Source organism: Malus sylvestris, chromosome 6 (assembly GCF_916048215.2).
Source record: "Malus sylvestris chromosome 6, drMalSylv7.2, whole genome shotgun sequence".
Lineage (NCBI taxonomy): Eukaryota > Viridiplantae > Streptophyta > Magnoliopsida > Rosales > Rosaceae > Malus > Malus sylvestris.
The window spans coordinates 33,717,685-33,745,683 of NC_062265.1; the positions used below are offsets into that span (position 1 = coordinate 33,717,685).

At 39.9% G+C, this 27,999-nt stretch overlaps 7 protein-coding genes and 1 long non-coding RNA gene across 8 annotated transcripts; 2 read left to right on the forward strand and 6 right to left on the reverse strand.

Moving 5' to 3' along the window:
* Positions 1–63: 63 nt before the first annotated feature.
* LOC126625828 (pre-mRNA-splicing factor SPF27 homolog) lies at positions 64–2,674 on the reverse strand. Its single transcript, XM_050294925.1, has 7 exons — positions 2,175–2,674; positions 1,898–2,073; positions 1,705–1,788; positions 1,168–1,237; positions 948–1,081; positions 805–863; positions 64–287 (listed from the first exon to the last, which is right to left on the reverse strand). Exons 1-6 carry the CDS (start codon positions 2,430–2,432, stop codon positions 809–811), a joined length of 777 nt encoding a protein of 258 aa, XP_050150882.1. The 5' UTR covers positions 2,433–2,674; the 3' UTR covers positions 64–287; positions 805–808.
* A 649-nt stretch (positions 2,675–3,323) lies between these two features.
* LOC126625821 (peroxisome biogenesis protein 3-2-like) lies at positions 3,324–7,147 on the reverse strand. The gene is made up of 7 exons (XM_050294918.1): positions 6,958–7,147; positions 6,524–6,688; positions 6,223–6,413; positions 5,955–6,085; positions 4,785–4,912; positions 4,186–4,413; positions 3,324–3,887 (listed from the first exon to the last, which is right to left on the reverse strand). The coding sequence occupies exons 1-7, from the start codon at positions 6,969–6,971 to the stop codon at positions 3,638–3,640; spliced, it is 1,107 nt and encodes a 368-aa protein (XP_050150875.1). The 5' UTR covers positions 6,972–7,147; the 3' UTR covers positions 3,324–3,637.
* Positions 7,148–8,618: 1,471 nt separating this feature from the next.
* Positions 8,619–10,915, forward strand: LOC126625826 (guanine nucleotide-binding protein subunit beta-like protein). The gene is made up of 2 exons (XM_050294922.1): positions 8,619–9,591; positions 10,566–10,915. The coding sequence occupies exons 1-2, from the start codon at positions 8,710–8,712 to the stop codon at positions 10,662–10,664; spliced, it is 981 nt and encodes a 326-aa protein (XP_050150879.1). The 5' UTR covers positions 8,619–8,709; the 3' UTR covers positions 10,665–10,915.
* A 1,485-nt stretch (positions 10,916–12,400) lies between these two features.
* On the reverse strand, positions 12,401–14,525 carry LOC126625822 (uncharacterized). Its single transcript, XM_050294919.1, has 2 exons — positions 13,581–14,525; positions 12,401–13,537 (listed from the first exon to the last, which is right to left on the reverse strand). Exons 1-2 carry the CDS (start codon positions 14,315–14,317, stop codon positions 13,168–13,170), a joined length of 1,107 nt encoding a protein of 368 aa, XP_050150876.1. The 5' UTR covers positions 14,318–14,525; the 3' UTR covers positions 12,401–13,167.
* LOC126625647 (uncharacterized) lies at positions 12,460–13,167 on the reverse strand. The gene has a single exon (XM_050294677.1). It carries the CDS (start codon positions 13,165–13,167, stop codon positions 12,460–12,462), a length of 708 nt encoding a protein of 235 aa, XP_050150634.1.
* A 2,890-nt stretch (positions 14,526–17,415) lies between the features above and the next one.
* Positions 17,416–19,224, reverse strand: LOC126625827 (uncharacterized). Its single transcript, XM_050294923.1, has one exon. The coding sequence runs from the start codon at positions 19,140–19,142 to the stop codon at positions 18,192–18,194; it is 951 nt and encodes a 316-aa protein (XP_050150880.1). The 5' UTR covers positions 19,143–19,224; the 3' UTR covers positions 17,416–18,191.
* A 1,434-nt stretch (positions 19,225–20,658) lies between these two features.
* Positions 20,659–24,692, reverse strand: LOC126625817 (beta-glucosidase 44). Its single transcript, XM_050294909.1, has 11 exons — positions 24,326–24,692; positions 24,138–24,196; positions 23,296–23,371; positions 23,143–23,214; positions 22,792–22,879; positions 22,403–22,655; positions 22,201–22,316; positions 21,897–22,114; positions 21,497–21,528; positions 21,299–21,401; positions 20,659–21,037 (listed from the first exon to the last, which is right to left on the reverse strand). Exons 1-11 carry the CDS (start codon positions 24,570–24,572, stop codon positions 20,760–20,762), a joined length of 1,542 nt encoding a protein of 513 aa, XP_050150866.1. The 5' UTR covers positions 24,573–24,692; the 3' UTR covers positions 20,659–20,759.
* A 1,855-nt stretch (positions 24,693–26,547) lies between these two features.
* Positions 26,548–27,428, forward strand: LOC126625832 (uncharacterized). Its single transcript, XR_007624484.1, has 2 exons — positions 26,548–26,926; positions 27,018–27,428. It is a non-coding gene; the product is annotated as an uncharacterized LOC126625832 (long non-coding RNA).
* The last annotated feature ends 571 nt before the right edge of the window (positions 27,429–27,999 follow it).

Below are 27,999 nucleotides of genomic sequence, written 5' to 3' on the forward strand. Positions count from 1 at the left end.
AGAACAGCTCTCGCATAAAGTAGGACCTATTGGATCATGATGGGGTAATTTTGCATTCTATGGTGAGCTCGAAATAATTGGCTACGCCATCAAAAAATGGATAATGTATGAAGTTGTGAACATAGTTATAAGCAGTTTCAACGCATTAATACCAACCGAAAACATGCGTTAACAAAAGGGCCGCTCATCGAAAGTACAACAAAGATCAATCCAGCTGCATGCTGATAGTTGTCGAATCAACGCTAATATTCCCGTACCTCAATTTCTGCCAGATCTTCGTCCAAATCCTGTTTAGAAAACCCAAAATTTAACGATTAAAACTAATAGCACCGCAATGCTAATCATGACGTAGTCTAGGACAGAAATGATAAAGTCTAGTTTCGAATAAACTCTGGTTTATATAGCCGCCTGATACTGATTCCATGAAGCAGATCATACTAAGTCTATCGTATCCTCCCTTCAAGAATTGACGACTCATCATAATAAAAGCATATAATCATATATTCGTATAGGCAATGCCTGGACATGTATGCATTACATAACTCGGGACTTGTCCTCAAAGGAAAAGTATCCTAATTTCGACAACACACAAATGGGTAGAAACGCAAACACTAGGAACTAATTCTTCAAAATAAAATTAAACCCAAAAGAGGAATTGGGAATACAGTTTCGATAAAGGGTTAAAAAAGATTACAACATCTCTAAATCCTGTGAAGTAAAAGAATATTGCATGGCATCGTATAACAAGATAGCAGAGTTATAGCATCAACGCTAAACCAAATGGCATTAGCTGCAAAAGCATACCTTCTCATTCAGCGTTCAATAGAGAACCATTTTCTGCATTGGCTTCCAGGTTCCATCCTCTGAAGTGAGTAACAGCTAATTAGTGACCAAAATAATAAAATGAGTGCCAGAGAAAACACACCAGACAGGAAAAGGTGGATAACCTTTCGGCTGCTTCCCTCCTCAATCCTTCAAGATGGTTTTCAAGATTAACACATGCAGATTGAATTTCTATATTCTTCTGACAAAGCTCCTTCCATTGAGCAGACAAAGCATTGAGCTCATACGCAGTGGTTTGCTGTCATCAATGAAGTAAATTTATCAGATCAGAGTAACATTACGATCGAAATAGTACAAAGTCAGCAGGCAGATAGGTTAAATCACCTGATGATGTTTTCTTTCACGATTCACTGTTTCAATATTTTGATATTGCTCCTGAGCTAATTTCTGCATTCTGAAAAATAAAAACGCATAACACACATAACATTACGTCAAGCATCATGAAATGCATTATTCAAAGAATTATCAAGTACTGCACATGAAAATTAGAACTTTCAGCAATAATATCGATTTTAAATGCAAAATTAAGTACATCATGTAACATTTCAGAATGCATTTACACAGAAAGTCTGACTGGAGACAATTCAGATTGTTGAACACCTTTTGATAAAGCACATGTGCAAAATTTAATTTGTGCAAATGCATACATTCAAATGCGTGTGTGTGCAATGTGCATAGGTACATGTGGGAGAACTATGTATGTGAACAGGTATAAGCAGTGTCATATGTATGTGGGGTGCACAGTCCCGAAGGGGGCGGTACTACTAGACTACTAATGCGGCAAGTATGGAATGAATCGATTCACAATGAAGAGGTAACTATAAATATTGCAGTTTTTCATATGAAATCTGACGGGCAAACCTCGACAAAATTGATTGCAATCGATTGTTGTTCTGAATCCAGGCTTCAGGACCATACTTGTCAATCAGCTCCAAATTCTCCAACCTACAATTCAGACACTCATTTCATCAACAGTAAACATAACTCACATATACATATCCATACTACATATACACTGCCTATACAAATATGCAAATCTGTATGTATAGATTACCTGACGGCTTGGTGCTGCAGAGAGCACTGAGATTTCTGGAGAGCAAGTTTCCAAGCAGTTTCATCGTTCAATTTATTCACCGGCGGCGGCTCCACTTTGTCTCTCGAAAAATCAATCGCCACCGGAGGCCGCGACGCTCTCACCCGTTCGTACTCCCTAGCCAGCATCGGATGATCCTGCAATTTCAAATTCCACAAGTCAGGCACAAAAAAATCCTTATCTACGCAGCCAAACAGTCCCTTAAAAAGAGAGAAACCCTAGGAATTTGGGGACTGACCTTGAAATTGGGCTTGGGAAGAGGCGGCAACTCCTTGAGGAAATCGGCGGGCTTCTTGGCGCTGCGCCGCAACTCCTCCTCCACCATGCGGTCGACCTCGCGCTTGACGTCGGGGTTGGCGTAGTCGTCGTCGATGTAGGGCAAGGCGTCGATGGTTTCGGCATTGGTTAGAGGTCCCGGCCATGCCGGACCTTCCGGCGGCGGAGCTTCAAGCATCAGGACCTCATGGCTGCCGCCGTTGCCATTGGTGTCCACCATTGTTGTCCCCGAGAAGGTCACTGTGTGTAATACTAATGAGCTTCAGAGACGCAGATAGTGGAGTTTTTTTTTTGTTTTGGCAAACCCCGGATAGTGGAGTATTGGGGGATTTGTGTTTGTGAATTGAACTGAATTGTTACTTAAACGCAGCGTTTGAACCCGAACCCGTTTTTCGATGGGGCAGAAACATGATTTAGGGCATGCACGTTTGGAAGATTTGGGGATAACAAATATCTTTCCGACAACCAAACACGCTTTCGATATTATTTGTTCTGAATAAAAGGATTCATTTGCTATGTGTTTTTGTAAAAAAAAACACCTATTCCGTGCTTTTCCAAGAAGCACTTTCAAGTGATTCTTTAATGAACATTTAAGTTTTTAATAAAAAGCATTGATAAACAAAAGTATTTCTGAAACAATCATTTCCAAACGGGCTCAACAAAATTCCACTAATGGAATGTCGGTGAAATTATGACAAATTATACTTTGGGAAAGAAATCATCTCCGGATCTTTTTCACCAAAGCCATCAAATCAAGTGATCCGGACCTTCCAAATTTCATCCAACAGCTCACATGTTTTGACCTCTTAAAAGCTGTGATTTTTACCATTGGATAAAATTTGAAAGGTCCAGATCACTTGATCCGATAACCTTAATAGAAGAGATCCGGAAAAGATATCTTTCCTATGCTTTGGTCTTTTGGTTCAAGTCAAATGTCAAAAGACCCATCTACGTGGCATCTCAAAGGGTATACAGTCTGTAAATTTTTCTTTCCATTCAGGGCTTCTTAAGGTCTACCGGTGGAATGGCTAGAAGCACTTATAGGCAACAAAAAAAGCTACTACCATCGTTTAAAAGAAAATTTTGAAAGCACTTATAAATCGTAACCAGATTTTGGAAAAGCGCTTTTTAATAGAGCAAGCATATACTATTTGACCATGTTACATGATATAAGAGATATTACAGCACAGCACAACAAATATGAGATGTGGAATTAGAAATAGAAGAAGAACTAGTACAACGATTAAATTACACTGCAACATTCCACATCTTTCTCTGTTATTCCTTTAAAACTTTCGAATTTTGACAACTTGAACGCCCCTAAATCATTAGCACGTTCTTCCGCTGCCGGATTTGATTGTAACGCATCAAAAATCTACTTAAAAACCGAAATTCTGATAATGTGGTCCGCCGCTAGTCTCTACTCTAGTCTATTTTCATGTTTGAGTAGATGAGAGTGAAAAAGAGCTCAACTTGTGGTACATTCAGAATGATCTGGATGAACTTGCTTGATTCTTCGAGGACCGAAGGACCCGTCTGTGCAACCCGTGCTAAAACTTTGGCAAGTTGAATTCCTGACTTTAGACTGCCTCCTCCAGGTTGAGCATTCATATCTTCTATCACGGTATCCACCACTGCTCTCAACGCTGTATCGGCAACACTCCTGAATTCAGCACTGCAAAGAGAAGACAGAAAAGATTTGAGTGACTTCCAAATTTCACCTTCCGAAGTGGAACAAAAAACTACTCAAGAAAAAGTCAGGAAGATCCTTCGAGGAATAACAATAACAAGATAAAGTTGCATGATAGAATTAAGTAACACCAAAATCAGTATTACTGCGGTTGGTAATGTTGAGATTTGGAACTCGATGTATAGGAGTTGTATCTTAAACTTGCAATTCCATGCAAAGGAGTTGTGCGATTGATGTTACTTTTGAATAAGCATAAGCTGCATCCCTACCATCGCAGACGTACCTTGATATTACTGCCCGTGTCTCCAACATAAGTTGGTCAAATTTGGTGACATCTGGAAGAGGTATGTTATCATTGCTGAAGGCAGTGGCTAGTTCATGCCAACGAGCATCCTCAGGCATCAAGTAGTTCACCCAGTGATGGGGATCTCCTGTGCTCATGAACTTTTCAAGTATTTCCATGATAGTTGCATGAAGAACTGTGGTGTTGAAAGAATCCTTTAGCTGCTTTCTGCGAATGAAAAGCGTCCAAACTATTTAGTAAGACCTCTAATAGTCAACAAGTTTGGCTGGCAGAGTTAGGCTACATTCTTTCAGCGGAAGTCTGCAACTTCAGCCATATAGGTCCCTTAGCTTCTCGGTCGCGCAGTGCTATAAGAGATTGAAGCTGGTCAAGATTAAACTTGGGGGCAGTGACAAACTTATGGTAGTTTCTGAGTATTAAGCATTTATTGACATTTTATCGAAAGCCTGGACATTTTGTCATGGACCACGGCATTTAAGAAGAAAAATTCAGGAAAAACACTGAAGTGATAGATAAACCTGACTTTATTTTTCAGACTAATATACAACATGCTAATAGGGGGTCAGACAAAGCTTTACCCATTAAGAACTTCTGTTGCTGCTGCCTGGATATTTGAAATTAAAGCAGGCAAGGCATTACTGGCGAGATAATCAGAACTTGCGAGAAACTTCTGCTGGTCATCCCTATGAATGAGATCAGCATCCTCCTGTTAACATAATAACAATTATATTGCATTCAGAGAAGTTAAAGTAACATGTCAAAACCAATCGTATCGTCCAAAGTACACTTCATAGCATGCCTGATGTGAGTGGTATTGCAAATCAACACTAATGTCTATCAAGTGGCCTGGGGAAAATGAACAAAAGTAACAATACTTTTAGTGAGAAAACATCAATCACAGTGCCACCAAGCAGCAATCAGCTATAATATTAGTTTTTGACAAGCAGTGTTAACAGGAACTTGATCTCTCAAATATATAACCATGCACCCCTCCACCTGTTTCATTGATATCCAGCCTGCCTTACTGCCCAGAAACGGATCCCACCTCTTCAAATAGAACTATGTGTAGATTTCACTATACTTATTCTAATGAAGTATTCTCCCACAATATAACGATAACATCTCCCCAACAACGGTGAAGATGAGTTCACTCAACCACCACCCTAGTTATCATTTCAAAATACTAGGTATCCCTAATCCTGAACGAAGGCTTCTACAAGTGACATTCAAAACTGATGCCATATTTGATAAATGATAACTCTTAAAAAACTATAATTTGAATCACTTTTATATCATATACAATCCTTGAAACAAAATTTTTGGTGATAGGATAGCCTTCAAATGAACATAGAAGATACACATACTCTACATGTCAATATCCAAGTTTGGTAACACTCACAAGCATACGCACACTTTTGAGGTTACTTTTTCCAGCAATACATTCAGAAAGTAAGAGTTCAAAGTCATACTAATGAATTCAACCTTTAACGATTGCTTGACCAAATGTAAAACTCGGCAAGGATATTTCATACTACGTAATAAAGTAGGCACATCAATACATTGCAAACCAAATAAATCAACAATTTGCAAGTCCAAACCTTCAGCTGCATTGGACTACTTAAACTTAGAATAATGCTGTCTAGATTGGTATTGCAGTTAAGTAAACACAATTCCACCATCAATTCTGCTGAAATAACTATTTTGAGTAGAAATCATTGGCATACAGTGGAAAAGGAAATAGCTCTTACAATTAAAAGAGAGCTCCCAAGACCTCGTGCAGTATCAATATATAAATGTCTCCCTAATATATTGACTTGAACTCTAATATATAAGTTAAGGATCGTCATTGCCCACAGCGACAACACCATTCTCGTGAAACCTGCAAAAAATACAAGAACAGTAGTAGAAGGTGAGCGGACTATAAATCTCTTTATTTTAGTCAAATCAAGAGAACTCATAAACTATGGTCTTGAAACATGCTAAATATATAAATACCAAGGAATGACAGAAACATACTTAGAATTTTCAGTCTATCCCATAACTCAAGTTTCTCTTGAGATGTCGGTTGCCCCTTCACTTGCATTAACCTCTCAGTAAGGTGAGAAAGGTCCAACTCTTCCGCTATCCGACTACTTAAATAGTACATAGCATGCGGCAGTGTAGTTGTATCAGCAATTCTTTGTATGTTTTCAAAATGGGCCTGCATTCTATGACCGCGACCATAAAACAATATCGTTAGAACCCAACTAATAACCAGTTGAAGAATCGAAAACAAAATATACGACTACTCAAAAATGAAATGGGAATCTCTCTTAACTGAGCCTTGATGAGCTCATCGTTTTTCTCTCGCTCATGCTCGAGTTCAGTCTCCAGGTCAGCAAGCCTTTGCCTGTGAGCATTGTATAATTTGTACAGAAGATACCCACTTCCTAAAACACCAGTTGCAACCAAAACCTTCCTCTTATGCCTTCTCCAAAATCCCCTGGTATCAAACCGGCACACGAAATCAAAGGCAGGCAGTGGCCAAGTGGGTGAACATACAAGATTCAATTGCTACCAAATTGAAAATTTTAACAATTATTAAAGCAAAGTACAAGCTATTTAACTTACTAACATCGAAATATACCAACAAAACGTAAGAACCCACGAAAAAAAACAAAGAAAATCTCCAACAAACGAACAACTGAAGCAAGATTAGAGGAAAACAACAATTACCCAGATGAAAAAAAGTGGAAAATACGAAGAACTAACCTTAAAGAAAGCATCTTTTTGGTGCTATGATAGGCAAACCTCCATCAGCGTGCAGTGAAGCTCTTCCGAGGAAGATGATTCGGAGAAGATAATTCCGAGCGGAAACGGGCAACGATAGAAATTGGAAGCGGTGGTTTCTCGGGCGGAGCCGCAAGCGGTGCATTAAAAACAAAGTTTATTGTCCAATAAAAAAAGTTAAAAACAAATTTGAACTGCTGATTTTTATTTATTTACCTTTTTTGTTACCGGTGGGATACGATCATACGTAGAAGAAAATATTATATTTTAGCAGTCTCCTTCTCAATGCGATAATTTAAATACTTAAATTTTCTACGTAAAAAAATAATACGTTGACACGAAATAACCACTCTCTAGGTATTTTAGTTATGGGACATCAGTATTTTCTTATTAATGTATTTTAGTTATGGGACAACCAACACACTGTTGTACCTAGTTCCAATTTAATAGGGAAGAAAATTTTTATTTAAACTCGTCTAACTTCTTTTTACACATAATTTAAATTTTAAATGTTAATCGTTTATTTTATCCTATTGCATAATTACTATTATGTACAAAATTAAATTAATAATAAAAATCAAATTTATCAATAGACTCATATACTATAATTAAACCCTAGCATCACCTTTTGTTTATTCTACGTTAGCTTTGATAGAGAAAAATAAGTTTTTCTATTGATGAATGGTGATTTTGAAGTTTTTAATCCTCCAACTACGGTATGACTCGATTTATGGATATTTTGTTTGTTTGCTTCTTTTTTGGATTAAATTTCATATTTTTTATATGATATTGTATTTGCTTTTCTCTGCTGTCCGTATGCGCCCCAAAACACCAGTGCAAATACTTTTAATTAGTATTGCAAAGACATAAAACTTGATTCTTGATGCAAATAAAGATTGTACAACCTTAGTCACGAACTAGCAGGTGGCATGTCTTGCACCCTTTTTTATTCGAAATAGCTCCAATTTGTTTATTTGTTTATTAACATAGCAGCAAAACACACAGTCCTATATCACTTCAAAGTATCTTAAAAAACACATGAAAATGCTCGATTTAAAAAGGATTGAACTGGAGCTTGCATAACATTCTCTTGGCAAATTCAAGTATATGGAATGATCTCTTGTATCCTAAGTCCATGGATGGGTTGTGGTAGCATAAAGAAAAAAAGCAGCAATGGAAATGCTAGTCCTATATGGCATATGCAATTATAGAGGGCCAAATGACACCTCTTTGAAAAGAAAAAAAAATCAATTAGATATGTTATTTTATAAAGAGAATGAGTGTAAATATAATTTTACATTTTGAATTGGGGTTTGAGAGGGTAGTTTAGGTAATAAATTTGGGATTAAAGATATATTAAATCTTTAATAAAAAAAAAACAATATGGTTGAAGAGAGTAAATTGAATTTAAAAAAAATGTTAAATGGGTTCAAATAAAATTTTCCAGTAAAGAATATAAAGCCCCACCTTAGAATCTAATTGGTCTTCAAGACTAGATCCAAACTTTAGAATCTAATTGGGCCTCGTCTACACCGGGCCGGGTCACCAAACTAAAGCAACCCAAACCCACACGCCCACCCCTGTTTTTGGGTCTGGCTCATCTCTCTCAAAACCCTATCTCTCTCACCTATATATTCTTCTTTTCTCCCGTTTTTCCCTCTCCACGCTCTCGTACGCCTCCCGCTGCTCTGAAAACCCTAGCACACCCGCCGCCGCGCACCACCACCAGCAACCATGGGTGAGAATCTCGTTCTCCGCGGCACCATGAGGGCTCATACCGACATGGTCACGGCCATCGCCATTCCAATCGACAACTCCGAGATGATCGTCAGCGCCTCCCGCGACAAGTCCATCATCCTCTGGCACCTCAACAAAGACGAGAAGACCTACGGTGTCCCCCGCAGAAGGCTCACCGGGCACTCCCACTTCGTCCAGGACGTTGTTCTCTCTTCCGACGGCCAGTTTGCCCTCTCTGGATCCTGGGACGGCGAGCTCCGCCTCTGGGACTTGGCCCTCGGCGTCTCCGCCCGCCGATTTGTTGGTCACACTAAGGATGTGTTGTCTGTTGCTTTCTCCATTGACAACCGTCAGATCGTCTCGGCTTCCCGTGACCGCACGATCAAGCTTTGGAACACTCTCGGTGAGTGCAAGTTCACCATTCAGGACCAGGATGGGCACGGTGATTGGGTCAGCTGTGTGAGATTCAGCCCCAATACGATGCAGCCCACCATCGTCTCGGCCTCGTGGGACAAGACTGTGAAAGTTTGGAACTTGTCCAACTGCAAGCTAAGGAACACCCTTGAGGGCCACAATGGGTATGTGAACACCGTCGCGGTTTCTCCTGATGGTTCATTGTGCGCCAGCGGAGGCAAAGACGGAGTTATTCTGCTCTGGGATTTGGCGGAGGGCAAGAGGCTGTATCATCTCGAGGCCGGCTCCATCATCCACGCTCTCTGCTTCAGTCCCAACAGGTACTGGCTGTGTGCCGCAACCGAGCAAAGCATCAAGATTTGGGACTTGGAGAGTAAGTCCATTGTGGAGGAGTTGAAGGTCGATCTGAAGACTGAGGCTGAGAAGACTGAGGATACCCATGCTGCTACTTCATACAAGAAGAAGGTATACTTCTTTTTTTTTTTCGCTCTGTTCGATTTATTACTGGTTCTATATCTTGTTTTCATTTTTGTATTGTGATTTGCTTTTGTAATGTGATTTCGGGTTTCGATGAAATTGCTTATTGATTATATCGTCTATTTGTTGTTTCTCTAATCTTGTTATCACAAATGCGGTATGTAGCGATTGTGCGTAGATGTTATTTATCTTAACTGTTTTATTGATATTAGTAGTATGGTAGCTGACCGCGAAATAGTTGGTACAATGCTCCTATGTTTGTTGCAATTTGCATTTGATATGTGCTGTTATCGATTATAGGGTAGATTATCGTTTTTGTCTTGGCCATTTCTTCCCTATATACACATTGACTTTGCTCTACAGAGTTTCTGCTTTGCTTGGCTTTGAGTCTTTCGACAAATATTTTCTTTGAAGAAAAGTCACATTGCTCACTAATTGATGATGCTGTTTTGTTTGGAATTGCCTCTGAGCTTTGTGCGATGTCATATTTTCTTCCCCTGTTACAAACTCATAATATGGAACTTACGTTCTTTTGGTATTGTTGACTCTGGTGGTATTCGTTTTTGCTATATTTGTTTAGTGTTGGTGTTTTGCTCGAATCTTGCTATATTTGTTTAGCCTTACCTCTCCATAAATGGGGGTAAGGCTAGCCGACATTCACTTCTCCCAGACCCTGCCTAAAGTGGGAGCCTTGTGCACTGGGTACGACCTTTTATTCATTATTGCATTTAAAGTGCGGAAAGGAACTCCATTGCGTGAGTGCTTGACAATGTGTTCCGGCCTGTATTTACTTTGCGTCACTGCATTCATAGACATAATTAAGTTGTCAGTCGATAGTAGGTTTATGATTACTAGCGTTTTCATTTGGTGACTGGTTGTATTTGGTTCGTAATCTTTGTACATATTAGTAATGCTTGAACTTTAATTGTTTTGGTTTGTTTAACTTGTGATCTGAATTGCAGGTTATCTACTGTACGAGTTTGAACTGGAGCGCTGATGGCAGCACCTTGTTCAGTGGCTACACCGACGGAGTTATCAGAGTCTGGGGTATCGGTCGTTGAAACAGAAGTTTTGAGTGATAATTTGCCAGAAGTCATGTCTTCTCGAGGACAAATGAGTTACCTTCTTGAAATGTAGTTGGTCTAAATGTTTATTTAGGGTTTTTGCTATGTTGGATCTGGTGGATTTGAATCATTTTGTTTGACAATGTTGGCTTTGAGGCCAAGCTATTTTAGTTTCGGTTTCCAAATTAAGTTGTGATATTTACTTGATTACTGCCTTGGCTGAATGGCATGAATTATTGAATGTCGAATCTCCCGTCCATCCTCAACATCACTAGCTTTTGTGAATGAACTATGTTCTTAGAAATTGAATATTTCCTAATCGATGTTCAATAACGTTGCCATCACTTCATTGTTTAACTAAATAACTTGGTTCAACTATTTATTAGTGTTGACCCTAAAAACTACAAAGCCTACGTGGCGCGCAGGCCGAGTAATTAATGAGCTAACTACGTCATTCGGTGAATGCGGGGCGTGCCAACTCGTCGGCCGAGCTCGGCCGAGGAGTAAATTTGTTGATGTTGCGTTGGGTCGCGCTACTGACTTCTGCGTCTTGCGATTGCGGCCGAGAAAGGAACACGTCTCGGCCTCTTGGGTTCTCGAGCCTGAAGACAAGGCTGCTATTCTTACGAAGTTCACGAACTGAATTCGGCTTTCAACGTGCCGAATATAATAACTGTAACACCTCACTTCGCCGAAAAGGCTAATGAGATGACCTCGACCAATAAGGATTCAGAAACCCTTCTCGACCGAGACTTGGATAGGTAATCAATCGTTCTCGCCGCAGTGCTGTTGATGCCAACGGAAGATACTGCAAGACCGACTGACTCTACGGTGACAGAGCTATCTATGCCGACTTAAGATATCACCGATTGCTTCCACAGTGCTGTTGATGCCAACGGAAGATGTGTCAGCGAAAAAAGGAAAAAGAAAAGATCTCAAGTTGTGAGAGTTTGCGCAGGGCAATTTTGTATTGATTTGCAGGGGGCTTTCCTGATGCACAGCGTCCCCTATTTATAGTACTGAACCTTGAGTCCGAGTTTACATCCTACTCGGACTAGGTTTCCCTCTCCGGATCACCTCAACCAGTCCTACACCTACTAGGACTATGAACCTAGTCCTTAGCTAAGCTGGATTAGTTTCCTGGATATCCGATCCCGTCGAGACTCCCCATTGCACTAGGATTCGTCCTAACCGCCCTAGGTTTGGACTCCCACGGGTTGACTGATCCATGGTCCTTTTGCCGCCCGGCCTCCTGGGCCGAGAGTGATCCTACCCTCGGCCCAAACTATTATTTTGGGCCCAAACAATTAGATAGCAAGTTAGATGACTAATGGCTCGTTTGGATGTGTTTTTAAAATGATTGAAAGCGATTTTAGAAAAAAGATGTTTTTAAGTTTCAAAAGCATTTAAACTGTTTTATTATGTGTTTTTTTAAAGAAGCATTTTAAAGTGTTTTTTTCAGAATTTACTAGCATTATTATTAAGGATTGTTTTCAAAAATATTTATACCAAAAACGCTTTCAGTCATTTTGAAAGCACATTCAAACGAGTTCTAAATGATTTACAATTTAGTTAATCTTTTGCAAAGATGATCTTCATCAAACACTAGAGGATGATTTAGTTAATTTTACTAAATATCAACTTTTTTCTTTTGGAAAAAAAAGATATCATCCAACAATGAAGATCGAACACAAAAGTAAAAATCCAACGGAGAGAAAAAACAAAGAAAAAAAGACACCGTAAAAAGAATTAAACTAAAGAAAACGGATGATCAATGAAGATTGAGTAGTGGTCAGTCGACTACAACCAGGTTTTGGTACTCTTTTCCACATATTGCTGCTTCCATGGCATGATTAGGGCTGACATCTCCCTCCCTATCCAAGAACAATTTAAAGAAATCGTCGGTGTAGCCTGTGAAGGTGGTCATCCCCGATACTTGTGAAGATACGACCATGTCGCTGTCGCGGGAGTACATGTACCAGAACACTATGTGTGGCACTGCATAGCCTTTCTCTTCAAACTTGCTCCTCATTATCTGATAAGTGATCGGCCAGTGCTCGGCCTGGATAGACGACATATCAAAGTCCATGCGGACAAAAACTAGCACCCTTTTGATCATCTGCTCTGGCTTTAAATTGGCATTCATAGCCTCTTGAAGAATCAAATCAAGTACCTTTTGAGTTGTCGCGCTATTTCCGCTGATGCCCGTGCCTCTGAAGCAGGCGAGCTTGGACTTGAGATCATCGCCTTGTATGAGATGGAGCCGTTTGGGATTCCGAGTGAAAGGGATGACCTTTCCTTTCCAGGGCTCTTTATCATTCAGTTGAGACACCAATAGCCCCATAGCCTCGGGCACGCCAGCCTCGGACACGTCAGAAGGGTCCGTGAAGAATTCACATACAGCCAAGCAGTTCTTCCACTTGCCTTTGTTAGACAAATCGTCCACCATTGCCTTCCATTGAAGCTTAGCTACGTCCCCAACATCCGGACGATCAACCATTTAGGAATCATCCACATCGGAATAATATTTTACATCATGCATGTTATCTGCATGAGGATCATTCACATAGCGGATGATTTCATGCGGAAGCAGAGCATCTGCCGCAATCTTGGACTTGCTGGCTTTCACGTCCTCCAGATACTGCCTAACCTTACACACCGAAAAACGTGGACAATACTCCATGCTCCACACGGGATCCAAAACCTCCTTACTCAGCCGATTCAGGACTATGTGTGTGTAATGAGCCTCGTCCTTTTCCACGTCCAACTCACAAGGAAAAACCTTCCTCGCGATGCTTTCGCACAGAAAAGTAGTAGCGACCGCAACACTGGCGCCGTATTCGGTATTGTTGGCACCGTACGGTATGTACCTGGCTTGAGGTCCCAGGACGTCGGGCGCACTTGCCTATGTACCTGGCTTGAGGTCCCAGGACGTCGGGCGCACTTGCCTTGCTAAACTCATTATGATACATCTTCTCATTGGGCTTCTTTTTCTTCAACTTTTCAAAATCAGACCTAAAGTTGGCCGCAAAAACATCCGAAACACGATCGTGTAAAAACTGATAATTCGGGTCACTCTCGTACCTCTCAAGGACACCCTTCTTGTGGATGGAGACATCGATTGTGCTCCTGTACAAAATATCACCTCGGCTGGCTCCTTCAGGAAGAAGAAGCTGGTACAGAATCAGGACAAAGTCCTGCAAACAGCCGATAGAAGCATCGGAATGTTCGTGGCCGACGATAGCCTCAACGTTGCAGGCTAGGGTTTTGGGGTGGTTTTGGTGGAGCCAAAGCAACGCTGTGTGGAAAGATTCCCAGCCGCTGTCCAAGATAGTGATATAACGGCTGATTCCTAGGTTGCAGATGAGCTTGAGGGTAGTAAGGGGATCGTGGGACCAGGCTAGCGTGAGCAATATTGGGTCTAGATATCTCTTACAAGACTTTGGTGCCGTCGCGAGTTCGTGGTACAGATCAAGGCAGGGATTCTTACCAAAGGAGGAGGATGAGGCGGTGGCCGTGGCAGTGGATACTGATGATTCAGCAACAAGAGATGTATAAGGAGCTACTCTTCTTGTGAGATTTTTGTTATTTGCTCTGACCACGACTGGAGAGAGGATTTTGGCAACTTTCATTGCAACTCTCTTCATCATGATAACAATTGCCTCGTCGATCGCCTGTTAGCTTTAGGGTTGCCAGGAGGCGGTAAACAAATCCATATTTTACACTTTCGTAACCCTAGAGACGCGTACCACAATAATAATGAGGAAAGCAAAGAGTGGCGTTAGGGAAATTTTACACTTTCGTAGCCCTAAGTCCTCTCCCCTCTTCCTCTTTATTGGGTTTCTCAAATGTATAGAGGGTGGTTTTTTTTTTTTTTTTTTTTTCAGATTTTATTATTATTTAGTGAGGAGAAGTTTCGAATCCGGAACGCATGGGTGGATACCCAACATTTCAATCCACTAAGATATTATGCCGCATGCAACATGTATATTAATATATGTATATATACTTCGAATCAAGGGATACTCTTCTTTTGACACACGTTTTGTAGTTTGTAAGGCCTACTCGTAACCTTTTTACAAGGATCTGAACTATCTATATTTCATATCATCATTCATAGATCATTACAACAACAATAACAACAACAAAGCCTTTTCCCACTAAGTGGGGTCGGCTATATGAATCCTAGAACGCCATTGCACTCGGTTATGTGTCATGTCTTCCGTTAGATCCAAGTACTCTAAGTCTTTTTTTAGAGTTTCTTCCAAAGTCTTCCTAGGTTTTCCTCTGCCCCTTCGGTCCTGGACCTCTGTTTCGTAGTCGCATCTTCTAATAGGAGCATTAGTAGGTCATTGTTGCATATGTCTGAACCACCGTAACCAATTTTCTCTCATCTTTCTTTCAATTTCGGCTACTCCTACTTTACCTCGGATATCCTCATTCCTAATCTTATCCTTTCTCGTGTGCCCACATATCCAACGAAGCATCCTCATCTCCGCTACACCCATTTTATGTACGTGTTGATACTTCACCGCCCAACATTCCGTGCCATACATCATCGCCAGCCTTATTGTCGTCTTATAAAATTTTCCCTTGAGTTTCAGTGGCATATGACGGTCACACAACACGCCAGATGCACTCTTCCACTTCATCCATCCAGCTTGTATTATATGGTTGAGGTCTCCATCTAATTTTCCGTTCTTTTGCAAGATAAATCCTAGGTAGCTAAAGCAGTCGCTCTTTGGTACTTCCTGGTCTCCGATCCTCACCCCTAACTCATTTAGGCCTCCATTTGCACTAAACTTGCACTATATATATTCTGTCTTTGACCGACTTAGGCGAAGACCTTTAGATTCCAACACTTATCTCCAAAGGTTAAGCTTCGCATTTACCCATTCCTGAGTTTCATCTATCAACACTATATCGTCTGAGAAAAGCATACACTAAGGAATATCATCTTGAATATGTCCCGTTAACTCATCAATTACCAATGCAAAAAGGTAAGGACTTAAAGATGAGCCTTGATGTAACTCAATGACTCTCTCCCAGACCTTCATTGTATGACTCATTAGCTTAATACCCCTATAGTTCATGCAATTTTGTATGTCGCCCTTATTCTTGTAGATAGGCACCAAAGTGCTCTTTCGCCACTCATTTGGCATCTTCTTCGTTTTCAAAATCATATTGAAAAGGTCTGTGAGCCATGCTATAATTGTATCTCCCAAGACTTTCCACACTTCGATCTGTATATCATCTGGGCCCACTGCTTTTCTATGCTTCATTTTTTTCAGAGCTATAACCACTTCTTCATTCCTAATTTGGCAGTAAAAGGAGTAGTTTTTACACTTTTCTGTGTTACTCAATTCCCCTCACCCCCAAAGAAGTACTCATTTCACGTCCTTCATTGAAAAGATTATGAAAATAACCTCTCCATCTGTCTTTGACCGCGTTCTCTATAGCAAGAACTTTTCCATTCTCATCCTGGATGCACCTCACTTGGTTTAGGTCCCTTGTCTTATGTTCCCTTACTCTAGCTAGTTTATAGATATCCAACTCTCTTTCTTTGGTATCTAGTCGCTTATACATATCGTCAAAAGCCGCTAGCTTAGCTTCTCTCACAGCTTTCTTCGCCTCCTACTTCGCTATTCTATACCTTTCACCGTTTTCATCGGTCTTATCCTTGTATAAGGCTTTACAACATTCATTTTTAGCCTTAACCTTTGTTTGTACATCCTCATTCCACCACCAAGATTCTTTTTGGTGTGGAGCAAAGCCCTCAGACTCTCTTAATACCCCTTTTGCTACTTTTCGGATACAACTAGCCATGGAATCCCACATTTGGCTAGCTTCCCCCTCTCTATCCCACACCCATTTGGTGATTACTTTCTCTTTGAAAATGACTTGTTTTTCTTTTTTGTAGTGAAGAAAATAGACAAATACGGTTAAGAAAGAAATACAAAATGATTATCATTTAATCCAACGGTCATAAGGTTTCTGTTTTGGATGATTAGACATAATACTTGAGGGAAGACGCGATCAGATCGTTAAAATATATTACGGAGTGCTCTAATGTTGGTGGTCTTACATGTAATTATTAGCACTCTGAATTTGATTCGGAATGGCGGTAGCCTCGACTCCAGTGATTAGGGTTTTAGCTCTGCTTTAACTGGTTCGCTTTCCCTGCAATTTATTTTTGTTTTCTGTTTGATTTTGTTCCATGTCTTAGTGATTTTGGTTAATCTTCAATCTTCCCTGGGCTTCTGTTTCACCTTGATCTTCAGACTTTCTCTTAATTTTGTGCATTGCCAAATTTCAAAAATTGCAAACTTAATAGCCTATCCCCAAATTTTGCAACTTAGGTTGCAGTATAAATTATTGGTTGTTTACAATATAATCCTTTGGAACCGATCACCATCTTAACCTCCTCTGTGGTGAACGTAGTTATTAATGAAGTGTTTTCAGCCTAAATCATTTATTAACTAATGATTTAAAAACTTAATTAACCTTTTGTAGAAAAAATGGACATGTAGAGGATAAACGGGAGAAATGAGAAGGAACAAAAAAGAAAGGTTGCTAACATTCTCCGAAAATGTTATGTTTACTGTCATTTTTTCTTTTCGAAAACGAAAATAGTTATAAAAGCCATCATCCAACGATGAAGATCAAGCACAAAAGTTAAAAAAAGTGCCAACATACAGAGGTATAGAAGAACAAAGATTAAGAAAAAAGCCAACAGAGACCGAAGAAATGATAACTTAAAAGACTTGAACTAACTAAAAGAATGATCAATCACGATTGAGTAGTACTCAGTCGACTACAACCAGATTTTGGTACTCTTCTCTACATATTGCTGCTTCCATGACATGATCCAGATCGACATCCCCGTCCCTATCCAAGAACAACTTGAGGAAATCATCGGAGTAGCCACTATAGGTGGTCATCCCTGATAGTTGTGAACATTTGATCTTGTTGTCATGAGACAAGTCCCAGAACACTATGTGTGGCACCACATAGCCTTTCTCTTCAAACTTGCTCCTCATTGCCTGATAAGTAATCGGCCAGTGATCCGCGTGGCTGGAAGACATATCAAAGTCCAAGTGGGCAAAAACTAGCACCTTCTTGATCATATGTTCCGGCTTCAAATTAGCATTCAAGGCCTCCTGGAGAATCAAATTAAGCACCTTTTGAGTTGTAGTGCTATCTCCAAGGCCTTTCATGTCGCTCAAGAAGGCGCGCTTAGACTCGAGATCATTGCCTTGTATGAGATGGAGCTTATCAGGATTACGAGTGAAAGGGATGACCTTTCCTTTCCAGGGCTCGTGATCACTCAGTTGAGACACCAATAGCCCCATAGCCACCGACACCCAACTCAAGGTTCCCGTGACTTCACATACAGCCAAGCAATTCTTCAACTTGCCTTTGTTAGACAAGTCCTCCACCATTGCCTTCCATTGAAGTTCAGAGCAGATGATCTTATGGGGAAGAAGAACATCTGCCGAAGTATTGAACTTGCCGGCTTTCACGTTACCCCACCCAAAAATATGGACTATGCTCCCACACCGGCTCCAAAACCTCTTTACTTAGCCGATTCAGGACTCTATGTGTGTAATCAACCTCGTTCTCGCTCTCTTCCTCACCGCGAGGAAAAACCTTCCTCGCGATGCTTTCACACAGTGGAATAGTAGTGACAGCAATACAGCTGGCATTGTAATTGTAGGACGTGTAGCCGTTTCTGGCTATGGGTCCAAGGACAAAGGGCGCACTTGACTTGCTAAAATCATCACAATTTATTTTCTCATTGGGCTTCTTTTTCTTCAACTTTTCAAAATCAGACCTAAAGTCGGCCGCAAAAACATCCGAAACACGATTGTGTAAAAACTGATAATTGGGGTCACGCTCGTACCTTTCAAGAACACCCTTCTTGTGGATGGCAACATCAATGACACTATTGTGGCTGCCTCCTTCTGGAAGGAGAAGCCGGTACAGAATAATGACGAAGTCCCTTAAACTGCCAAAAGAAACCTGGGAACGTTCTCCGCCTGCAATAGCCTCGATGTTGCAGGCTAGGGTTTTGGGGTGGTTGTTGTGGAGCCAAACCAGCGTCGTGTGGAAGAATTCCCTTTCCCTTGTTCCATAGCGGTTTGCTAGGTTGCAAATGAGCTTGAGGGTAGTAAGGGAATCGTGGGACCAGGCCAGCGGGAGCAATGACTTCAGACATTTGTTAGGGTCACAGGAGCCAAAGGGATCCGTCAAGGAATCGGAATACATATCTTCATGGTCGTCAAAAGGTTCATTAAAGGACTCCAAATACAGATCAACGCAGGGGTTGTTACCAAAGGAGGAGGATGAGGTGGTGGCGGTGGCGGTGGCGGTGGAAAGAGAAGCAATTCTTGCTGTGAGGTTTTTGTTACTTGCTCTGACCACAACTGGGGAGAGGATTTTCCCAACTTTCACTGCGACTTTCATCATCATCATAAACGCACGCACGACAACAATTTGCCTTTTCGATCTTCTGTTTAGGGTTTAGGGTTACCGGGGGCGGTAAACAATATGTAAACAAATCCAACTTTACTTTCGGAAGCCCTATATAAATAAATAAAGGCTTTTTTTTAAGCTAAAATTGTCTTTGAGATTGACATAATTTTTTACTTTTGTCTTTTTGAGATTTGAAATCGATAAAAATAGTCTATGAATTTGTCTATCGTAAATCATTTTGGTCATTTCAAAAATCTATGTTAAATTAAGATCAAAATAACAAAAATATTCTTAATTTAATAAACAATGAGTCAAAATGATTTGACAAAATTGAGGGTATATTTTGTCATTTTTTTCTTACTCAAGGGATATTTTGGATAAAAAATCATAAATAAATAAATAATCCCCAAATGATGGAAATTCATGATTCTTACAATCTAAATTTCTGATATTTAGTGTCGAAGTGGCATAAAGTATGTAGGAAATAATCACATTGATTATACAGATCTTCTTTCTGTTTGGAGAATGGCATCAACAAGCACGACCATAATGTCCAAGACTCCAACCCTTACTACAATTCCATTAGGAAAAATATGGAGAGGGAAAAAAGCAAAGTCTGGCATCCACATATCCACTGAAGACTCAAAGAGTTCGAATGACTTCCAAATTTCCAAATCACAGGTTTTGCAAATGTCAAGCACACGTACAATGTCAACATCAAATTTTAAGATTTGTCAATCACAAGATATTCTTGGGATAGATAAGTGGATAGAAAAAAAAAGAAAAAAAAGATCAAGAGTGACTCCAAGCTACACCTCCTACAGGAGACAAGCAAGCGGTTTTGGTAGCATTTGTAGACGTTGAAATTTTGTTGGTCGAAATTCAAAGTTTGACCATGTAACTAGTCATAATTGACTAGAACGAGTCGTGTGCCTACACAAAATACACGTGGCACATGATTCACCAAGGTAAAATGGGCCACCAGACGTGACACATGTCTTCATGAGGAGTTCCATTCAAATTAATGAGGCCAAATTCCAAAAAAGAGCAATTTAATTATCATTTGGTCAAAATTCCACTATTCCAAAAACTAAGGGATTGAAATTGGATCTTCCAAACCAAAACTCACCACTTGATCTTGAACAAATTAAGATCATGAGGAGTTTCACGAGGTGGATGGTCTTCGGCTTTGATAGTAAAGGAATCGGCACATTTGTTTGTTGCGTTTGATGATTCTCCACAAAAGTGTTTGGGTGTTTGTATTAGTCATAGAGCTTTATGGGTTTCCTTTCTAAAATCCCTTCTAGGTCATAGTTGACTAGGTAGTGTCTCTATACCTTTATACTCGAATCCAACTCCTCTCATTTGGTAACCCCAGTTTAAATTCCCTCCCAAATAGATTAGAGCACATAGCTTATAGCCGAGTTCGAAGGTCCTCCCTCATAGATTAGAGTAGTTTATCACTCGAGTTTGAAGCAAATTATAGTAATTTTCCAGAAATATAGAGAATGTGAGATACCAAAATACTTGCTAGGTTTCTTGATCGAAATGGAGGTTACAGCTGCAGAGAACTCAAAAGGTTACATTTTTATTCTCCAAACTTGGACCCGAAGCAAGCTAATGCTTGTTTCTGGTAAGTAGCTTCTTGAACCAGTTTGCGGACATCTTTGGATATCTCTTGAGGGTTTTGAAATCTACGTAGACAATGCCAAATCTGGAAGTGTATCCCAGCCTCCATTCAAAGTTATCGAGCAACGACCAAGCGAAGTAGCCCATCACATTGGCTCCGTCATCTGCTGCCTTCTTCAGTTGAGTTATGTAACTCCTGTAGAAGTTGGCCCTTGTCGTGTCGCGCAATCCCTCCGCAAGTGTCACATTGCCAGGGTCGTCCATTCCTGCAAATCGAAGAACACCAACCGAATCACAACTAAAAAAAGGTCGTACCCAGTGCACAAGGCTCCAGCTTTACGCAGGGTCTGGGAGAGGTGAATGTCGGCTAGCCTTATCCCCATTTATGGAGAGGCTGCTCCCAAGTCTCGAACCCGAGACCTACCGCTCATGGGCGTAGGCACTTGCCATCGCACCAAGTCTTTCACAACTATGAAAGAAAAATGAAAACTAATCAGTAACTAGTTATAGTTTTCTTGTAGTGCTACCATTTTCAGATAAAATCACTGGGGGATTTCCATAATGCTCTTTTATGTACATAACAGCTTTGTACAAACCCCATGGCACTTGGTACAGCCAATAAGAATATGCCTGCAAAATGTTCAAATTATCTTCAATGAATAATGCTATAGTTTTGAAAATTTGAAGTGAAAGGAACTATTGTGATTGGATCATAATTAAGTTACCCTAGGACCAATAGGCACTCCATTCTTTGCATCTGCAAATTGCATGAAATACATACAAGTTAGAAGTGTTTTTGCGTTTATAGAAGTACTTTATGAGCTTGGTATTGCTTCTGGAAAGAGAGAACACTTGTTTGACAATCAAAAGCAATTCTGTATGCATTTGGCAGAAAAGAGTTAGAAGTGTTTTTGGGTTCATAGAAGCACTTTATGGAAAAACACTTGTTAGATGCTTCTTCATAAAGTACTTCAAATTGCTTTTGTGAAAACACTTGGATTTAAAAGAAAATTTCAACTGGTATCTAATGAAACCACTTCTAGCATAAGCGCGTATGAGCATAAGTACTCCTTATAAAAGCAACCTCAAACAAGCATCTAAGGTAGAGAGAGGAAAACATCTTACAAGCAAATCCTGCATTCCAATCCTGCTGGTACCCCAAGACATTTGATTTTGATGGTTTTGGGTGATACATGTAGTAAGTAGTATATTGGTTGATTCCAACATAATCCATTGAACCCTTCACCATCTTAACCTCCTCTTTGGTGAACTTAGGCAGCCTGTCACCAACAATTTCTTGGACTGTTTTCGGATACTCTCCATAAACAATCGGGTGGATGAACCTACGAAAATCCAATCCAACAATTTTTTTAGTTATGATTTCTCTGTTGTAAATTTTCAGAGAATAGAATTCATTTCGTATAGTTACCATCCAACATGAAAGTCTCTGGCCCTTTGAGCTGCAAGGTTGTCAGCCTTTGATCTTGTAAGAGGCTCATACCAAACAAAATCCAAGAGAATACCAATCCTTCCTTTTTGTATTTTCTGAAGAATGCACATTACTCATTTCATTTGAAGACTGCAAAGGAGAAATATAAAGCAGCATGTTAAGACAAAATAGTTTCTTTTACCTGATACTTTTCGCGGTATCTCTGAACGGCAGCTCCGTGTGACAAAATCAAATGATGAGCAGCAATATAAGGCTCGGTTGCTGAATTTCCAGCCGTGCAATTTCCAAATGCTTTGGAGCATCGTCCAGGAGCATGGAATCCGTTATCATATCCAAGAGCAGCAATCACTCTAGGCTCATTGAAGGTCATCCAGTTCTTCACTCTGTCTCCAAACGTCTTGAAACAAAAGTCTGCATAATCAGCAAAATCTTTCCTGCCAAAATTGAACCACATCTCAGATTCCAGTACTACTCTTGCTAGTTTGTCATAACATTTTTTTGTATAACAATTTATTCGAAAATACGATCTTGGATGACGATAAAGTTTGATAGAATTTTCACAGTACTTACACCACTTTGTCACTTAGCAATCCCAAGTACTTCTTCTCAAGAGCTAGGGGAAGATCATAATGATATAAATTTGCATATGGAGTAATGCCTACAGAACAACAAGACATAAAAATCAAAGACCATAGCTGCATAAATTGTAGTTCTTACTTCAAACCGCCATCTTAGCGTACAGAAAATTCTATCATACAGCAATGCATGTCATACATCAGCGCTTTTAACCACAAAAACGCGACATCTTCACTTTTTACCCTCAGGGCATAGAATGATAAAGACCACCATTTGATCAGCAATGTATGTCATACATTGCTAGATGATCAGAACTCTCCGTTCCAAAAGTTTCACGGCATTTACCTCTTTTGAGCAAGTAGTTAATTAACCGATTGTAGTATGCAACTCCCTTCCAATTTACATTCCCAGTGCCATCTACATAAATTAAGAAACAGAAGTTTAGAACAAAATAAATTTGAGAAATGAAAGAGGCATGAAAGAGATTAAGATCATTACTTGGAAAAATTCTGGACCATGATATTGAGAATCGATAGGCATCGAAATTTAGGCTTGCCATGAGATCAATATCGTCCTGTCGCAACAAAACCAGACTTTCATTTTCCTAACTTCAGACCTAAAAAAATCTACCACAATCAATATCTACTTTGAATTTGCTTTGGTTTTGTGTTTGAAACTTAAAACGGGCACTTTTGCTCTATGTCACAACAAGGACTTTCATTCAACTGAACAATTAATACTGCACCATTATCTTAAACTAATCACGCCCTATCACATAAGAAGTTAACACGCATGTAGTGCGTGATTAGATTGAGATATCACAAGTAATGTCTTGGTCGTGTTTTAAACCTATGCTTTTTTACACTTGTGAAGGTTGTTGTGAAACCGTAGAGGTTTGGTCATTAGATCTGTGCATGTTTGTCATGCATCCTCTGTTTTTTTTACAACTGCTTCAACATATGCAGGTTGAATACATCAAAAGGCAGATGAGTCTCTTTAATTTCTTTCTAATTTGTAAATAAATAAAAAATCAATTAAAGCGGAAAGAGAAAATAATAAAAGAATTATGAAAAATCCACCAGTTATACTGTAAATAATCTATTTTCTTATAAATTGTCGTACAAAATACTGTAGCTTTTATTTTTCGATAAAATTAAAATGGCAACCTTAAGTAAACAAAACTCCTTACTTTTGCGAAGTTCGCTAGAACATCTATCTTTATTTTGCAAAAAGTCTATTTTCACTACTCAAACCCTTAATGTTTCGGTCCAAAAAATACACCGTTTTTGTTGCGCCGCTTTTTTTTCGATAAATTTATGATGGGAGAAAAACAAACTTACTTTGTATCGGTGATACTGGTCCACAGCAACATCTGCTGTACCATTATTTGCAATAATTCCTATATCCAAATAAAAAATAAATATTCAACAAAAAAAATTAAAAAAATATAACTATTATTTTTCTGATAGTACTGTAAACTGAAATTAAATAAACAAATTTGTTCAATAAAACCGGTACATGTAATTACCGGGAATTTTAACAAATGCATCCCAAATGCTGGGCCCTCGACCCTCCTTGTTGGCCATGCCTTCAACTTGGTAAGCGGACGTCGCCGTTCCGAACACAAAATCCTTGCGGAAGCTGGCTCTGCTCAGCCCACCTGTGTCCAATTTCACACTCTCCGGCTCAAGAACTGAAGCTCCATTGTGCTCCGCCGCATGCGCGAAGCACTGTATCACAAGAAAACCTAGAAGCATGCACAAAGGAGTACTCATCTTCCAGCAGCACAGCTACAGAAGAAATTTAGAGAGAGAGAGAGAGTACGGTGTTGAGAGGAGAGTGTCGTTTTTATAGATAAGAAGAGTGAGTGAGAGTGAAGAATGAGTGATGAGCTGAATATAATTTTCATTTGCTTCCTAAAAGAAACGTTCAAAAACGGATATGGAGTGGAACTGTGGCCCCGGATCCACATCACACTTGTTCCTTGCATGGGGCTACATCTACATGCATTGGGACCATCCACATTTCAATAATGAAAAAGGTAATCTAGTGTCACGCTGGAATAAAGTAAATATGTTTTTATTTAAATATTTTAATTGCTATGTTTTTGTCCGATGTAGTTTTTATATTTTGGTTTATTACAATCATTAAATGTATATAATCTAAATTGATTTTTAATCTTATCTTTTGATAAGGAGTAATCTTCTTCACTAACTTTCTCACATTAAATAATTGGATTGAATTTCTTCTCTAAATAGAGAAGATGATCAGGTCCTCATTCATTTTTTTTGTTCCGTTTAGAATATTTACTTTTTTTATTTCGTCCGCTTTGATTCTTTAAGATTTTCAAGTCCATGATTCTGTCAAACTTGCAACGTATATTTTATCTTTTTGCATATATATATAGGTTCCCTGTATGGAAGAAAATATACAAAGAAACAATAGCATATATATTTTCTTAAAAATTGAGTTCTAAAGCAACATATAAAAAGAGTGTGAGTTCGAAAGTTCTTTCATTGTGCAAGAAAGAAATTATCAAAGGAAGAAGGTTATGAGCTGTTTTATCCTGGTGTCACATCCCGGACCCACTCCACCATCGTAGCACGATATTGTCCGTTTTGGGCTTACCATTCCCTCATGGTTTTATTTTTGGGAACTCACGAGTAACTTCCCAATGGGTCACCCATCCTGGGAGTGCTCTGGCCTCCTTCTTGCTTAACTTCGGAGTTTCTACGGAACCCGAAGCCAATGAGTTCCTAAAAGGCCTCGTACTAGGTAGGGATGGGAATATACATTTAAGGATCACTCCCCTGGGCGATGTGGGATGTTACAATCCACCCCTCTTAGGGGCCCGACGTCCTCGTTGGCACACTTCCGGCCAGGGATTAGCTCTGATACCAATTTGTCACATCCCGGCCCGGGTCCACCACATCTCAGGCCCGTTCCACCACCGTAGCACGATATTGTCCGCTTTAGGCTTACCATTCCCTCACGGTTTTGTTTTTGGGAACTCCCAAGCAACTTCCCAGTGGGGTCACCCATCCTGGGAGTGCTCTGGCCCCTTACTCGCTTAACTTCAGAGTTTTTGTCAAATCCCGGCCCGGGGCCGACCACTTCCCGGGCCCGCTCCACCACCGTAGCACGATATTGTACACTTTGGGCTTACCATTCCCTCACGGTTTTGTTTTTGAGAACTCACGAGCAACTTCCCAATGGGTCACCCATCTTGGGAGTGCTCTGGCCTTCTTCTCGCTTAACTTCGGAGTTCCTACGGAACCCGAAGCCAGTGAGCTCCCAAAATGTCTCGTGCTAGGTAGGGATGAGAATATACATTTAAGGGTCACTCCCCTGGGCGATGTGGGATGTTACAATCCACCCCCCCTTAAGGGCCCAACGTCCTCGTCGGTACACTTCCGGCCAGGGATTGACTCTAATACCATTTTGTCAACTTTGGGCTTACCATTCCCTCACGGTTTTGTTTAAGGGAGGAAGAATGTGAAATCCCGTTCTTGGATTTCACTGTTATAATCTATGTATTTGTATTATTGAGATTTTATATTATTTCTCGAGAACTTATTTTAATTTGTTTGAATTTAGATTTTAATTAAACCAGTTACGAAGTTTGAAGTTTGGAAATTAATTATTTAAAATTTGTAGACATTTTGAGGTCACAATTTATATTTTTTAATAGATCTTGAAACCACGAATGTTTAGGCGAAAACCGTTTGCGAGTCTGAATTATAACGGTATAGTTATGGACATTTTAGTAAATTCAAGTGGAACTTTCTGGAAGCCAAGGACTTCCTTTTTTCTTCTTTCCTGCGTGAAAAACCAGGAGGCCTGCTGATTTTTCTACCCTTTAATTCTCCTTCACTCCAAAAATTTCAGGGAATCATAACTTTCTCGTACGGCAATGAAATCACACACAGTCGAAGCCTATGTATTCGTAGCGAAGCGCTCTTCAAATTGATACCAAACCCATATGCTGGAATCAAACGTGCCCATATTTTGAAGCCTAGAAGCTTCGACGGCTTTTGTGGATTTTTCGCCAACTCCGGCTAACCTCGCTGGAGATAGGTCTTGACCCAAGAGGGAATAATACTCATCTCTTCATGCGCTTCCAGGATATGTAAGTGGATCTTTCGAATTTCAAGTTTTATTTTCCCACAAGTTTGAGATTTATGTGTTTAACTTGAATTTTTGGTGTTCTTGATGAGGAGTTATGGTGGTAACATTGATTCAAGAGCTTAATAGCTAAGTGGAGATTGATGAACGACTTTGGACGGCAGGACAAGAACAAGAAATGGTATATACTTTAATTTTATTGAATTGTTTGTAGACTTTGGCTAAAAGAGGAAGAATTAAGCATGTTATACGTAAGCTAACACATTGAAATAGAAGTTAAATATGATTCCTTGATAGTTTGGGAAGTGCTCTGAAATTGTAAATTTGATTAAACGAGTATGGATTCTAAATTACAGGAAACTTATTCATTTTGCGGAGAGAAACTATGTTTCATGTCGCCTACTTTGGCTCTTGATTTCCATGTCCTTGGGAGTTCCTTTTGATCTAATATTATGTGTTTTGGAAATAAACATGTCCATGATCAAAACCCATATGATTTCACTTAACTGCGTTGAGTCTTGATAGATTAAAATCATGTCCAAAAGTTGAGTCACAGGGCTGCCAGGCAGCAGCAAGTTCTGTAATTCCAGTTTTTGAACTCCATTTCATAGTTGGAATAACTTACCATTCAGAGTTTCTTTCGCTACCAATATTATATGATTTCAAAGTGCACAAAACAAGCCTCCAAAAACCATTTAAGTTTGTACCATTTCGTTTAGGTTTGTGCTTTCAAAGTGAGCCTAAACTTGGTTGATCGAAGCAGTTTTTATGCAACTTTTGTGGAGAAAGGGGGGAGGAAGAGAAAAAAAAAAAAGAATGGGGAAGACTCTAGAGCACTCTCTCCTCCCTCTGTATCTCATTTTTTTAGTGGGGGGTTGGAGAGGGAAGGAGGTCGTCACTTCCCACCACGTCTCCCAAATTCATCTCGCGGTTGATCACCATGACATCTTGCTTTCCTCCATCTATCAACCCCATCTCCCTATGGTATAAATCAACTCAAGTCAGTGAGCTCCCAAAATGTCTCATGCTAGGTAGGGATGATAATATACATTTAAGGATCACTCCTCTGGGTGATGT